The sequence below is a fragment of the Hirundo rustica genome, unplaced genomic scaffold, assembly GCF_015227805.2.
Source record: "Hirundo rustica isolate bHirRus1 unplaced genomic scaffold, bHirRus1.pri.v3 scaffold_331_arrow_ctg1, whole genome shotgun sequence".
In the NCBI taxonomy this organism is placed as follows: Eukaryota; Metazoa; Chordata; class Aves; order Passeriformes; family Hirundinidae; genus Hirundo; species Hirundo rustica.
The window spans coordinates 18,901-34,735 of record NW_026690377.1 but is presented as its reverse complement, the minus strand read 5'-3'; the positions used below and the strand labels follow the sequence as shown (position 1 = coordinate 34,735).

The 15,835-nt window shown below is 56.0% G+C and overlaps 1 protein-coding gene across 1 annotated transcript in view; it reads right to left on the bottom strand.

Moving 5' to 3' along the window:
- Positions 1-820: 820 nt before the first annotated feature.
- The window catches only part of LOC120747950 (stromal interaction molecule 1-like), a gene marked incomplete at its 3' end in the record, with an annotated part of 32,327 nt that continues 17,312 nt past the window's right edge, over positions 821-15,835 (bottom strand). Inside the window, exons 2-3 of the mRNA XM_040054010.2 lie at positions 6,982-7,112; positions 821-946 (exon numbers count right to left, since the gene is read on the bottom strand). Of these exons, the coding sequence (XP_039909944.1) occupies positions 821-946; positions 6,982-7,112 (257 nt within the window). The remainder of the gene's footprint in view (positions 947-6,981; positions 7,113-15,835) is intronic.

Below are 15,835 nucleotides of genomic sequence, written 5' to 3'. Positions count from 1 at the left end.
AATACTAACAGGACACAAATGAGAAACTGAAATTTCTGTGGCTGATGAACTGATTAGAAGACTAATAGGCAGTATTTCATGGAACGGATGTAGATACAACTCCTCTTTTAGAGATGAGGAGCACTGAAAAAAATGGATTCATAATATCTGTGGAATTCTGTGTGAAAGCACTGGGGAAGCACTTGCCAATTTTAAAAGCTTGTTCCAAGACTCCCAGATTTCAGGAAGTTTCTCACCAGAGGCTGAATTCCCACCCCCTCCCTGGGTGCTGGGATGAAGAACAGCATCTTGGAACAGCTCGAAGTTATTTCAACATGGACTGTACTCACGACACTTCCTGGATTTTACTCTCCCTTCTTTTCACTGTGAAGGGGCTTTTCGGGTTCAGAAAGTTTCTCCTAAGGAAAACACAACCTGCAGGAAAGCTCCCAGGCAGCCCTACGGAATATTCAGGATGTTATCACCCCATTAAAATTCCATCTCAAACGGGGTGTTCGAAGGAGAGCCTGGAACTGGAGAGCATTTGGCTCTATTTAACAGACACTTCTGGGACAGAGGAACAAAAGGATAGCTGATACTTTGGTGGCCATGCTCAGGTGCAGCATGAACAGCTTGGAAGCACCAGGCCTGAGGAAATCCCGGGAATCCACACCTCAAAAAGGGAGCTGGAAGAGTACAGGGCCCGGTGGGAGGGAGGAAAAGCAGCACATTCCTCCGGAGAGCTGCACACCCTGCGCAGGGCATCTGAAATCCAAACTCCTTGGCACTCCTGGGAAAGGATTCCTTGGGAATCTCGGGAAAGGATTTCTTGGCTTTTTGCCCTTTTTTTACCTTCGGATGTTTTCCAGGCCTTCCAGAGATCTTCCACGCTGATGAGCTTGTCTTCTCCATGGAAAGTGCTGTGCTTGACTGCTGGGTCGTGGTAATTCAAGTCTTCCCTCAAGAACTAGGAGAGGAATTAACAGCAGGATTAGCCTTTGGTTCATCTTTTAGGGAGAAGAGGAGCATAAAAAAAAATTGAATATTACAAATTCTCATGGGAAATCAAAATAAATCTGAATAAATAATTTTAAAAATGGATATATTAGATATATAAAATATACACATCTATCTTTTATATAGATATAAGGATATACCCTGCAGTACCCGTGAATATTTCTGTTCCTGGCAAGACCAGCCAGGTAATATTCAGTAAGTAAATATGTTAAATTCATTTTAACACAGAGAAGGGATGATTAATCAAAACCTTGGGATTTGGGATTCCAGACTTTTATTTGAATTATAGTATCACCAAAAATTCAAATTCACCTAAGTGGCACAATAGAACCAGCTTTATTTCAGTGGAGTAAGAACCCAAAAATTATTACTGGATTTGACCTGCACCTTCAAATCCAAGCTGGAACAAATGCCGAGGGCAGGAGGAGAGGCAGTTCCACTGAAAAATATAGATAGATACATGGATCCTAGCTCAGTGGGTGCCCAGAGCAGCTGTGGCTGCCCCTGGATCCCTGGCAGTGCCCAAGGCCAGCTTGGACACCGGGGCTTGGAGCAGCCTGGGGCAGTGGGAGGTGTCCCTGCCATGGCAGGGGTGGCACTGGGTGGGATCTGAGGTCCATTCCCAACCCAAACCAGTCTGTGAAATCCACCAGCAGACAGAGAACCACTCACATCCCAGTGCCCAACAGACGGAACCCAGTTTAAGGATAACGCTGCATTCCCGCCCCTCAGGACATGATCCCCACACAGGCAGCTTCATCGGTGGGCTCCTCCACGTGCAGCAAGATCAACCCACACCCAGTAAACCCCTTAGATCTGGAGATGGTGTTCTAACATCACACAGGGCACGGGGAAAAGATCTGGGCAGCTTTACATTCCCTGTAAATCCCCCGCAGGCGCTGCCAGGGCAGCTCCAGCCTGGGCTCCTGCTCCGCCACCCAAAGCTGCCACTTCCTGCCCGGCACAAAACATGGAAAACGGGAGAATGTGGGAAAACTTGTGCTTTCAGCAGGGGCTGGGCCTGGGGCTCCAGCTGTGCCAGTGCCTGGCCGAGAGGCGCCGTTGTCCCCCGGCGGGTGACGCCGCGACCCGGCAATGTCACCGATGTCACCGGCAGCGGGATCAGCTGCTGCTCTGTATATTTAGCTCGGGGAGCAGAGAAAGGAAAAGTGATCCCTCAGCTTCCCTCGGGCTCACGATGGCCAAAACAAACCCCAAGGACTCGGCGGAGGGGACGGGGCCGGGCTAGGCTGGGCTGGGCTGGGGGGATGTCCCCATAAAGGAGCAGGGAGCGGATGCAGGAAGGAGCTGGAGGAGCTGGGCTGAGCCCACCAGAGCCCAAAGAAACCTTAAAGCACATTATCCACCAGTACCTTCTGGGGAAAGGACAAAACCATGGGATCCTAGACTGGTTGGGGATTGAAGTCTGCCCAGGGCCACCCCTGCCATGGACAGGGACACTTTCCACTGTCCCAGATATTCCAAACCCCAGGCACAAGAACCACTGGCCTACTTGCAAACCACTAGAAAGCGCTTCCAAGTGATCCCAGGCCTGGAGACAGCCAAAGCTCTGAGTCCTGCACACAGGGTGGAGCAGAGTGTTTCCAAGGTCCCACGTCTCCATCTCTGTTGGAGTCCAGGGCACTCCTCTGGCTGCCCTGGAGGGTCAGGGACCTGGGCAGGGGGGTCTGGGACCCCAGCCCAGAGCTAAGAGAGACACTGGCTTTGATTTCAGTCCATGGGAAAAACTTCCTGCACTGCAAGAGGGTTTACAGGCCACAAGAGTGTGAAAAATAGTAGTTTAGTATATCACAGGGTGAAAAAACAGTGGGTTTGGGATTTTTGGCACGAAGTGAATGGGGCAAGATGGAGAATTTGGGGTGTTGTCTCCTTCTTCTTCCTTCTTGTTCCCTCACTCCATTGCTGCAGTGACGTGGCACAAAGTAGTTAGTGAGGATTGGGTCAGAGTAGAGATGACCTTTTTAGTAATAGTGATAGACATTGGTAAGAAATAGTAAATAAGAAATACGTAGCAATTAGTATAAAAGATAAGGACAGCCCAGAGACAGGAGGAGTCGTCAGAAGTCCGAGCTGCGGCAAACATCCGCTGGACACTGAGAAAATTGTAAGATAAGAAACAATAAACACGAAGCATGCAACCTTGAAGACTCCGTCTCTTTCATCCGTTTGGCTCAGAGCTTTGCAGAGGGCCAGGACTCTAAAACCACCTGAATGCCGGGGAATTTAAACTCCAGCAAAGGAGCCCCCGACACATCTCCAAGATCCTGTCCAGACCACTCCAGCCTCAGCCAGGCTGTGAATCCACAAGGACAGGAGGAAACTGAGTCAATCCCAAGTCTCTCCACCGAGTTCAGGGAAAGACAAACCATGGACAAACCAGCCAAAAGCAACGGGACCAGAACCCCTGCTACAAACACAGGATGAGCTGGGGTCACAGAGGGAAGACTCAGCCTGGGAATGCTGATCTTGGTGCTCTGGGACACCAACAGCAGCAGGACCTGGAGCTGCTGGAGCCAGTCCAGAGGAGCCACGGAGCTGCTGCAGGGCTGGAGCCCCCCTGGAGCCAGGCTGGGAGAGCTGGGGGTGCTCACCTGGACAGGAGACGCTCCAGGGAGAGCTCAGAGCCCCTGGCACGGCCTGAAGGGATCCAGGAGAGCTGCAGAGGGACTGGGGATGAACTTGCTGGCTGAAGGCACACTCAGAATCGAGCAGATCCGCAAAATGGGATTTTCTGGTGGCTTTTTTTTTTTTCCATAGAATCACAGAATCTCCTGAGTTGGAAGGGACCCAGAAGGATCATCAAGTCCTAGCTGTTCACAGCCCCAGCAATCCCACCCTGTGCCTGAGAGCATCCTTGAACTCTGTTTTTTGGCTTTTTTATCTGCAGAAACTCCAGCTACTGAAGTGATTTTTCAAACCTTCCCATCCCTCCCACGTCCCTGGATCCGTGCCACGCTCCCTGCCGAGCACCAGCTCCCACTGCGCCGCAGCCAAGGGCCAGGCCATGAGCTCGTGCTCCCCATCTCCAACAGCTTTCCTGAGCCACCAGTGCCATAAAACCACAGACAACTCCTGCCCACAAGGCCTCTTCCCGCTCAGTGACCCCAGGAGCAGGGCCTGGGAGGAGCCAGAGAAGGACTGAGCAGCAACACAAACCTTGTTTCCTGAGGAAACCAGGCTGGCAGCACCCGAGAGCACCAGGAACCCGCGTGCCAAAGAGCCCGAGCTGCCTTGGCTGTGAGCGTGGAGACAGGAATAGATCCCTAATTAGAAGATTTCCCCCTGAGGGACACTTCTTTCATTTTAATCGAGGCCACTGATGTCATCTGGAACTTCATTGAAAACTCACTTCCCAGCAGGAAAGCTGCAAGGATGACTTACGGACAGCGTGAAGCCGCGGGACAGAACTCCACCCATCATTTATTTTAAAAATACCATTGTCTGTGTGTCCCCTTCTGCCCAAACAAAACACTCCCATCACCTACCCACAACGGGTAGGGGCCAAAATAATAAATGAAAATATAAAGTTCTCAACCAATGCCCATCCCTGGAAGCGTTCCAGTCCAGGTTGGACAGGGCTTAGAGCAGCCTGGGATGATGGAAGGGGTCCCTGCCCGTGGCAGGTGGTGGAACTGGATGAGGTTTGAAGTCCCTCCCAACCCAGACCATCCTGGAAGTCCGTGAGCCCCGTAAAAGGTTTCAATTTGAGCCTCGTGCATTCTTCCCAATAATCCCCCGGCAGCTGTCCCACCAGAGCCCTGAGTTAAACCTGACTGCAGGCTCTGTGTGGGGGAGACACATAACCTTGACAGGGAGAACCCAGCAGGAGCTGGCCCAGAGAGGGAAATTCCTGGAATACCTCATCCAGCGGCTCCAGAGCTTATTGACAGGTGAGCTTAATCTAACTTCAATAAAAGCTTAGCAGAGGTAAAGCAACAAAGGCTCGTGTGGGATCCCAGGGCCAGGGAATCACCGAGGCTGGAAAAGACTTCCAAAGTCACTGAGTCCCGCTGAAAATGCACCAACCCAAGCACTGGTGAGGGCAATCCCAGCACAAACACAGCCTGGGGAGAGTGGACTGGGAGCAGCCCTAGGGAGAGGGAGCTGGGGATTGCTGGGAGAAGCTCCACAGGCCCTGGCCACAAGTGCTGGGACCTGCAATCCCTGTGCCCTGGGCTGATCCCACAGCGTGGGCAGCAGGAAAGGAATTGGGGTTCTGCCCCTCTGCCCTGCTCAGCCTGGACAGCCCTTTCCAGGAGGAATTTTCCCAATCTCCACCCTGAGCCTCCCCTGGCCCAGGCTGAGGCCGTTCCCTCTGCCCCTGTCCCTGTTCCCTGGGACCACAGCCCGACCCCGCCGGCTGTCCCCTCCTGTCAGGGGCTTGTGCAGAGCCACAAGGTTCTCCCTGAGCCTCCTTTTCTCCAGGCTCAGCCCTTGCCCAGCTCCCTCAGCCCCTCCTGGGGCTCCAGCCCCTGCTCCAGCCCTCCTAAAAGCAGAGCAGAGGTGCTGCGAGCAGGAGCAGCCCTGCCAGGGCTCAGCCCTGCTCAGATCCAGCTCAGAGGGGTTTGAGGAGGGGCTCTAAGAGCACCAAGGCAGTGATTCTGGAGCCTCTTAGAAAAACCCACTGAATTCCTCCCAGCCTGGCAGTGTCTCAGTGCCAAGGCTCCGGGCACACATTCCCAGCAGCGTTTTGTACCAGGAGCTCCCAATGACTCCAGTGGGAGTGGGGGCAAGGTTTGCTCAGAGACATGAAAGAGCCAGCTCTGCCCAACCCTAAGGACATGAGGATTATTCCTAATTTAATGCCAAGGAGCTGCACACATGGGCAGAAACGGGCTGAAATGAGCAGAAATGGACAGAAATGGATAGAAACTGGCAGAAACGGACAGAAATGGACAGAAATGGGCTGCCTGAGGCTGCCCCAGTCCCGGGGAGAGGCAGAGCTCCAGCTCCAGCACTCAGTGAGGGAATTGCCTCCAGGGAAACACCTCATGTGGTGGAGGAAATGCAACTGGAAGCTTTGCAATTGTTTTCATGACTCACTCAAGTGGGATTGAGGCAGAGGGAACAGCCCTGCAAGCTGGGAACGGCCACCCCAAACCGGCAGCTCCTGGCACCCTGGGGACTGTCACTGCTCCAGAGGGACATTGTGATGGCTGCACTTGCAAGAGCAGCCGTGGCTGCCCCTGGATCCCTGGCAGTGCCCAAGGCCAGGTTGGACACTGGGGCTGGGAGCAGCCTGGGACAGTGGGAGGTGTCCCTGCCAGGGCAGGGGTGGCACTGGGGGGGATCTGAGGTCCATTCCCAACCCAAACCAGTCTGGGATTCTGTGACCTGGGTCTGCAGAGCAGCAACAGATCCCTGCACCCACGTGCTTCCTCTCAGCTTCCAGCACTCTGACTTTCCTGTTTAGCTGCCAGTTCTCCCTAGAAGACAGAATTCCTCACCTCCAACAAGCACCCACCACAACTGCGGCAACACCACAAAGAGCTTTCCCTTTTCCAGCAGATCTTATTTCCATTGGTGCTTGTGTAAACAAAGAACAACTTTCTTTCTCCTCAATCCTTTATCAGCTAAAATGTCCAAGGCTGACACAACAAAAAGCTGCTCCTTTTTATGCAGCGAGCACACACAGACTGAAACTGTTTTAGTTGGCTGCTGGAAGAATGCAGTAAACATAAAATCACGGAATGGTTTGGCTTGGGATGGACATTAAACTCATTTAATTCCACCCCCTGCCATGGGCAGGGACACCTTCCGCTCTCCCAGGCTTCTCCAAGCCTCATCCAACCTGGCCTTGGGCACTTCCAGGGATCCAGCCACAGCTTCTCTGGACAGCAATGACGCAGCTACAAACCCCCAGCAGCGAGGAGAAGCCCCAGGCAGCACCGATGAAGTGCTGAGACGCCCCTGGATCATCTCACGGTGGAGAAGGATCCCAGCCCAGCCCAGCCCCACACTGACCTCGTCGCTCTCCTCCACGTCCACGTTGCCGTTGGCGTCGTCGTCCATCTGCTTGTGGATGTTGCGCACGGCCTCGAAGCTGAGCTGCTCGTCCTCGTCGTGGCACAGCGCCTTGTCGATGCGGCAGAACTCTGCTGGGGCAAACACCGGCACGTCAGGCAGCAGCACCACCCTCTGCGGCCCCTCTGAGCTGGGCTGGGGCTGGGGGAGCTCCTGGAGCTGGGCTGGAGCTGGGGGAGCTCCTGGAACTGGGCTGGGGCTGGGGGAGATCCTGGAGCTGAGCTGTGGGAGCTCCTGGAGCTGGGCTGGGACTGGGGGAGCTCCTGGAGCTGGGCTGGGGCAGCTCCTGGAGCTGAGCTGTGGGAGCTCCTGGAGCTGGGCTGGGGCTGGGGGAGCTCCTGGAGCTGAGCTGGGGCTGGGGGAGCTCCTGGAGCTGAGCTGGGGCTGGGGGAGCTCCTGGAGCTGGGCTGGGGCTGCAGCAGCTCCTGGAGCTGGGCTGGGGGAGCTCCTGGAGCTGGGCTGGGCTCAGGAAGCTCCCGGAACTGGACTGGGGCTGGGGGAACTCCTGGAGCTGGGCTGGGGCTGGGGGAGATCCTGGAGCTGAGCTGTGGGAGCTCCTGGAGCTGGGCTGGGGCTGGGGGAGCTCCTGGAGCTGAGCTGTGGGAGCTCCTGGAGCTGAGCTGGGGGAGCTCCTGGAGCTGGGCTATGGGAGCTCCTGGACCTGGGGCTGGGGGAGCTCCTGGAGCTGAGCTGGGGGAGCTCCTGGAGCTGGGGGAGCTCCTGGAGCTGAGCTGGGGCTGGGGGAGCTCCTGGAGCTGGGCTGGGGCTGGGGGAGCTCCTGGAGCTGGGCTGGGGCTGGGGGAGCTCCTGGAGCTGAGCTGTGAGAGCTCCTGGAACTGGGCTGGGGGACAGCCCCCGGGCCCTAGGGCAGGGCAGGGCAGGGCAGGGCAGAGCTGCTCCCCTCACCCCATCCCTCCCCATTCCCACCGGGACAGCTCTCCCAGCAGGGCCGGCTCCTGCCCACAGCCCGAGCTCTCCCTCGGAGGCTCTGCTGGTGTTGGCACCGCGTGCAGCCGGGGCGTTTGGGGAGGAAGAGCTGTGTGTTTATAAAACACGTCAATTAAAGCCCTTCCCTCCTTCCTGATTATGGAACGGGCTCTTCTGGCTGCTTTTCACGTCATTTTCTACTTTCCAAGACCAACACTTTACATTTTGCTGCGTGCCCGCGTCCATGCAAGCACCCGGTGGGGCTGGTTCCACTGCCAGGAGGTGACACGAGACCTAGGGATGAGGAATCCCGAGGGACCTGGGCAGGATGGAGAGCTGGGACCATGCCAGGGCCGTGCAGTGCAGCAGGGCCAAGGGCAAGGTGCTGCCCGGGCTGGGAGAGCGGGGGGCGTTCACCTGGAGAAGAGACACCTGAGAGCCCCTTCCAGGGCCTCCAGGAGAGCTGGAGAGGAACTGGGCACAAGGGAATGGCTTCCCCCTGACCAATGAGCTGGACAATGATGAAGCCTCCTGCAGAGGCAGGGCTGGTGTCCTGCTGCTTCCCAAACCTCGGGAAGCTCATTCCATGCTAACTCCTGTCTGTCCATGCAGCCAGGGGAGCCCAGCAGCGCTGTGAACTGGTGCTCAAACCAGTGAGGGAACTGGGAACCTTCCCCAGGGCTCTCTGCTCCCCCAGGCCACCCCTGGCCAGCTGCTGAAGGGTGCTGGCAGCGATAAGGGGCACCTGGAATCAGCAGCCGGAATCACAGGGAGCTCAGAAGAGCTCTCCGGCTCTCCGGGGTGCCCTGAGGTTGATTTGTTGAGATTCGGGGTTCCTCTCCTGCCCTGCACGAGTTTTCTGGTGGCTCAGAACTCCGGGCTGGCCCTTTCTGAGCTGGCTCCTCCCGTTATCTGCCAGGCAGCCCGCAGGGACACGAGATGGTCTCTGTGTTTATGCTGTCCTTGGACCCGACCCCAGAAGGAAAAATGAAGCCAGGCTCAAAGATATCTCCCAAAAATATGACATGGTTGTCTCGCTCCGAGCCTGTGCTTGTTATTGCAGGGGAGAACGTGGCAACGCTGTAGCAAAGTTTGGATTATAGGAAGGGAAGGTCGTGTTTTTGTAAAAGTGAGTTTATTGAGATTAACCCCCTCCTGACCACGGAACTCCTGAGCCCCGGCTCACGTCTGCCCAAGGGGTTCGAGCAGGGAAAGAGACCTGAGGGGATGAGGTATGGAAGGGATAAAGGACTGGGGGAGTCAGGGATTGACGGGATCCCGCCCAGATCTCCCACCCCAAGGACAGCCCCTGGGGCTTTCCAGCACAAATGGCAGCAATGAAGATTGGCTGAGAGCAGCAGCAAGAGCAATAAAACAATGGCTTCAAGAGCTGCCAGGTGCTGATAACCAACTACACCATCAACAGCAATCAAAACAAACCCAGGGAGGAATTTGGCGCTTTCATCAAGACCAGAAAGAGCCTGAATATGGGGCACAAGTGATTCAATCAGCAGACAGCCCTGAACTGATAAGAATTCCAGCAGCCAGGATGAGCTATTCATTCCCCTCCCTGTTATCTCCCTGGGCTGCAGCTGCAGGAATACCCAAATGAAGGAACAAAGACCAGCACCAGCCACTTGGACTAAGACTGATGGAAGATTAAGCTAAAGATCATAGCACAAAATCATCCTTTGGGTGGGAAAAGCTCACCCACACCTTCCCTTTCCCAGGTAGCTTCAAGCCCTGTCCAAGCAGACCTGGAATACTGCAATCAGGCTGTTCCAACACACCTTCAGCAAACAGAAGCCCCAAAATGAGTGCGAATTTGGCTTTGTTTAAGTAAATCTCCCTCTCCAGAACGTCCAGCCCTGATTTTTGCTCCAGCAGCTTCCCCAAGAGACACTTGGTGCCCGGTCCTCACCAGGGCTGTGATTCCTAGTCCCGAGGAACAACACCAGCACCTTCACACCCACCCCACCTCTCTGAGTCATCGGGAACCTTCTGTCTCCATCCCGCTGTTCAGGCTCCACGCCTGCTCTTTATCTCCCCACTATCAACTCCACTGCCGCGTCTGCCCGTGCAGAACAAAGAGTCCTTTGTCCCTCCCAAGGGGTGTCCTTGATGGGCCATTAACCTGGGCACGTAAACGTGGGCAGCCCTCTCATCTCATCCCTCCTGCATTCCTTCCCTCCCATCCCTCCTGCTGGCATTCCATCCATCCCTTCAGCATCCCCACCCACCCCTCCTGCCCCCTCCCATCCCTCCTGCCTCCCCTCCCATCCCTCCTGCATCCCATCCCATCCCATCCCTCCTGCCTCCCCTTCCACCCCTCCTGCCTCCCCTCCCATCCCATCCCTCCTGCCTCCCCTCCCACCCCTTCTGCCTCCCCTCCCATCCCTCCTGCCTCCCCTCCCACCCTCCTGCCTCCTCCCTCCCTCCCTGCCTCCCCTCCCATCCCTCCTGCCTCCCCTCCCCCCTCCTGCCTCCCCTCCCATCCCTCCTGCCTCCCCTCCCATCCCTCCTGCCTCCCCTCCCATCCCTCCCACCCCTCCTGCATCCCATCCCTCCTCCTGCCTCCTCTCCCCCCCCTCCTGCCCCCTCCCACCCCTCCTGTCCCCTCCCATCCCTCCTGCCTCCTCTCCCCTCCCTCCTGCCTCCTCTCCCACCCCTCCTGCCTCCCCTCCCATCCCTCCTGCCTCCCCTCCCACCCCTCCTGCCTCCCCTCCCACCCCTCCTGCCTCCCCTCCCATCCCTCCTGCCCCCTCCCACCCCGCAGCCCTCGGGGCTCGCTGTCCCCACCAAAGGTTCTTTGCAGCCTCCGCTCGGGGCTCCTGCTGTCCCCCCAAGGTGCCACCACCCAGATCATCATCAGCCCTGAGGCCCAGGCGCTGAAGTAGAGCTGGAATTTCACCCGGACATCGAGGCTGGAAAAGCCCACGGACACCATCGAGTGCAACTGTCCCCAGCACTGCCGAGGCCACCACTGACCGTGTCCCCAGGTGCCACATCCCCGTGAAACCCACGCAGGGACGGCACTCCCTCCGTGCCGGGGCTGCACAACATTTCCCGTTCAGGAATTCTCCCCGGTGCGATCCGGAGCCATTTTCACCCACCACGGAAGGCATTTTGGGGTGGTTTGACAACAGGTGACAAAGATGTGTCCTGTGGTGGTCCTGGCTGGCACAAGTTGCCCAGAGAAGCCGTGGAGTCTCCCAAATCTCAGGGACAAAGCCCTGGACCAGCAGCTCCAGGCAGCTCTGCCTGAGCAGGGCTGGAGAGAAGCATCCCCAGAGCTCCCCTGTAACATCACGTCATTCCAGACCTCTCCTTTCTCATGGGACATTCTCTCTAACGAGGATTTTGTTTGTTTAATTCCCCTTGATTTCCTTCACCGAGGTGCCATTATCTTCAATAATGCTCGGCCCCTCCGAGCTCAGCAGCAGCAGCCTGGGGCCAGCACCAAACAGCAGCTTAATTATTACAATTGTCATTTACATAACTGCCTTTTATAAACACCGGGAGGGCAGCCAAGGAAAAAAAGCCCTATATTTGGGGAAAAAGATCTGTTTACATATTTCACCCGTGTAAACAAGGGCTCAGCTGAACTTCCGTGCTCGGGGTTCCTCCCCTGGAACTCGGGGTTTCAATTAAAAAAAAGGCCAAGGACAACTTCAGGAATTTTAACGAAGGCATTAAACTGTGAGGGATGTATCCAGAGACGTCCATTTCCTCCGGAGGGGTAAGGAATAGCAAGGGGAACCCTGAGAACCCTGACATCTTGCAAGGCTGCAGAGCAGCAGCACAGCGAGCAAGGGTAAAAGGGCACAGTAACAATCCTGGGTTTCCAGCTCCGATTCCAAACATCAGAGCCTGATGGAGCTACGAGAGTATCCAGCCATTCCCTCTGTCAGGAAAGTACTCAGAGTGTTTTTATACTTCAAGCTGACACTGTACAGCCTGTTAACTACAGAGAGAACTGTCAGACTCCAGGTCTAACCCGCCACAAGCACATGTGAAAGTCACATATAAACCCTTTTTTTTTTTTCAAAAAATTATATGGATTTATCAAACAGAATTGGGATTTTAGCACACCTCATTTTCCTATTCCTTTTGACATCCTTTCCCTGGCAAACTCCTTCCCTGGGAGGTGCAGAGCCAGGGCACCAAGTCTTGCTCTGGGCAGGCGATGCCCAGGGCAGGGCTGGATGGGAGCTTGGGAATCAGGAATTGTTCCCTGGCAGGGTGCTGAGGCCCTGGCACAGGGTGCCCAGAGCAGCTGTGGCTGCCCCTGGATCCCTGGCAGTGCCCAAGGCCAGGTTGGACACTGGGAGCAGCCTGGGACAGTGGCAGGTGTCCCTGCCACGGCAGGGGTGGCACTGGAGGGCTCTGAGGTCCCTCCCAACCCAAACCCTGTGATTCCATGACCAACACACACCTCACCCATGTTCCCACCTCCCTTACAGTGGGGAAACTCCAGCAGTGCTTCTCCCAGCAGGTTTGGGATGTGGAACCTGGCAGCTGAAGGGGGTTTGCTCAGAGCAGACAAAGGAGAGCATTCAAGTATCTGCTCAGTAGGGAACTATCCCTGTGCTCCTGTGCTCCCATCACCTCGGGACAGCAGGGTCTGCAGCAGCTCAGCAGGGACTCACTGCACTCAGCCAGTTTTGCACTCCATGGACTCCCACGCTGGTTTGGGTTGGGAGGGCCCTGAAAGCCCATCCAGTGCCACCACGGCCAGTCCCAGGTCGCTCCAACCTTCAAGTTTCAGCACGAGTTCAAAGAGACTTCTTTCCCCTCAGGGAGCACCTTCCACTATGCAAAAACCCAAATCCTTGTACCCAACTGAGATTAAACAGTCTAGAAAAAATGTAAATCCAAGCAGAGGTTGGACTGTCTGATCTCTGAGAGACTTTTAAAGAAGTACCAACGCCCTCGGGTGTCTCTGCCGGAAGGTCCAACCCTAAAAGTTCACAAACCATTTAATAACAGTGCCCAGGGAAACGGGCTGGACCCAGTTCCTGGGGCCAAACCTGTCTCCTCTGCTCTGGAAGTTCCCTGGTGCCTCAGGATCAGCATGCCAAAGCCACAGAGGGTGACACAGATGCAGGAGGAAGCCCTGTGTGATCCATGAGCCTCCCAGCACCACCACAGCCCAACGCAGCCACAGGAAGGAATTAAGCAGCCAAGTGAGGTTATTGCACAGTCATGAACTCGCACTCAATTAAAACCTTAAAATTCCTTCCCCAAATGGGCTCCTCTCCTTGGCACACGCTCAGCATTTATTTACTACCATCAATTCTCTCATCACTGGGCGCAATCAGCCTTTTTCATCCTCTCCATGCACCAATTTACTGATTTAATATCAGCCCATTGCTTCCAGACATCCTCCCCTTCCCCAGAGCAGCCCTTTCACCCCTGGCTTCCACCCAGTCCCCCCACCAGAACTCTGTCACCCCACTTTTCTTCAAGTTTCTTCAAGTGCTTCACTCTTTGCATCCCATTAAGACAACACACACCCCCAAACCACAAAAAACAAAACAAGGCTGTTTTCTGTCGGAGTGGGAACACATGCCACCATCCTCTCCCATGCCATGCCTGTCCTGGCAGTGCCCACCCCTCCTCCCCCCGCCCTTGCTGTCCCAACACACGATCCGCTCCATCTGTGAACAAGCCCCCCCACGTCCAGCAGAGTTTTTGGGAGCCACTCCACCCTCCCCAGAGCAGATCTGGGCACCCTGGCTTGGGTGCTCCAGCCTCCGAGTGCCAGCTTCACCCATTTCCTTCCGCAGGGATCTCTGTTTGCTTTCCTCAGGCCCGAGGCCTGTGGGACATTTCTCCCAGGCTGAACAAATAAGATAACAGGGGTTGTTTTGGTACCACCCTGTCAGCCAAAATACCACGTCAGGGCCTTCTCTGGAGGAGCAGCAGAAGCCAAAATATCCCGTGGGCAGGGAAGCTCTGAGGAGCTGAAATAACTGGAGATTGGGTTACTCCATAACCATAAACCAAGCAATCGGACCGCTGACATGTTCCTGCCCCACTGAGTGGAACAAAACCCAATCATAAAAACTGCAGCCACAGCCAGGGCCATCCAAAACCGATGGGAGAGGGGCAGACAGCAACAGCATATGGGGAAATGGCTTTAAACTAAGAGAGGAGAGTTAGACTGGGGAAGTTCTTCCCTGTGAGGGTGGTGAGGCCTTGGCTCAGAGCAGCTGTGGCTGCCCCTGGGTCCCTGGAAGTGTCCAAGGACAGGATCTGGATCCACCTGGGACAGTGGCAGGGGTCCCTGCCCTGCCCGTGGCAGGGGTGGCACCAGATGAGCTCTGGGCTTCCTCCCAGCTCCCACCACTGCAGGATTCTGTGATTCCACGTGCTGGGAAGGCTCTGCAGAGCCCTGACAGGGCTGTGCACCAGAGGAATCCACGGGACTGAGCAATCCTGTGCCACCTGATCCAGGGACCCAGGATCAACATTCCCGCTCTGCAAGGACACAGGATTATCCCGCAGCCCACACTGGCTTCCCAGTGATTCTCACAGAATCCCGGAACGGTTTGGGGGTTGGGAAGAAGCTCCAAGATCATTGAGTCCCACCCCGGCCATGGGCAGCGTCCCAGGCTGCTCCAACCCAGCCTCGGGCACTGCCAGGGATCCAGGGGCAGGCACAGCTCCTGTTCTGTGCCTCTGTGCCCTCCCAGTGAGGGGTGGGAAGGGATCCAAGCCCCTCTGAGCCTCTGTCCCAGCCTGAGTCAGTGCTCCAGGCAGCCCCAGCCCACGGCGCCGAGCGCAGGCTGCCGCACACCAGGATCCAAACTCTTCATCTTTGAGTGAAAGAGAAATCGCTGAAAGTCAGGAAACCACATAATGGATGAGTGAGTCATCCCTGCCTGAAAGACTGAAGACGCCAAAGAAAGCTTAGAAGTCAAAGAAAAACCCACAGCATTCCTGCTGTTCCATCCCGCCACCCCTGAGCCAGGAGATCCATTCCTGCAGCAGCGCTGCCCAAAGCCAGGAGGGATTCCCGGTGCCAGCTCTGGGCACCAGCTGTGCGACACCCATGGCAGAGAACGCCTGGAGCAGCAAGAGCTCCAGATACAGAAGCAAAAATTGTGGTAGCTCTGACATGGTAACGGAAGCACAGAATTCCTCTCCTGCTGTCAGAATTTATGAGAAATCAGAGAATGGCAGAAAGGCTCACGTTGGGAGAGACCTCACAGCCCATCCAGTGCCACCCCTGCCATGGACAGGGACACCTGCCTCTGTCCCAAGCCCCATCCAAGCTTCCCAAGTGGTGAAGCCATTCCCTGTGTGCTGTCCCTCTGTCCCTTGTCCCCAGTCCCTCTGCAGCTCTCCTGGATCCCTTTAGGCCCTGCCAGGGCCTCTGAGCTCTCCCCGGAGCTTCTCCTCTCTAGGTGAGCACCCCCAGCTCTCCCAGCCTGGCTCCAAGCTCTTGGAGCATCCCCATGGCCTCTTCTGGACTCGCTCCCACAGCTCCATGTCCATTCCAAGCTGGAGGCCCGGGATGGAGAGCTCAGAGCTGACCCAAAATCCAAGCCCACAGCCAGGTTCCATCTCACCTTCACAGCCTCACAGGATGGCTGAGGGAGCCCAGTGCAATGCAGGAGCAATGGAGACCTTCCAAAGGGCATTCCCTGCATTTCCTGGCCTCTTCTCCCTCCTCCCCAGCAGCCCAGGCTCAAGGACTCCCCCGGTCCCTTCCCAGACACGCTGCTGCATAATTAATCCAAGGGAAGCGGCACCATCCCCACGCTGCTGCACAAGGACAGCTTCTCCCAATCCCAGCCTTATTTATCCCTCGTGTGTCTCACCAAGAACTGCTGGTTTCCATGTTCACAGGAACCCTGGA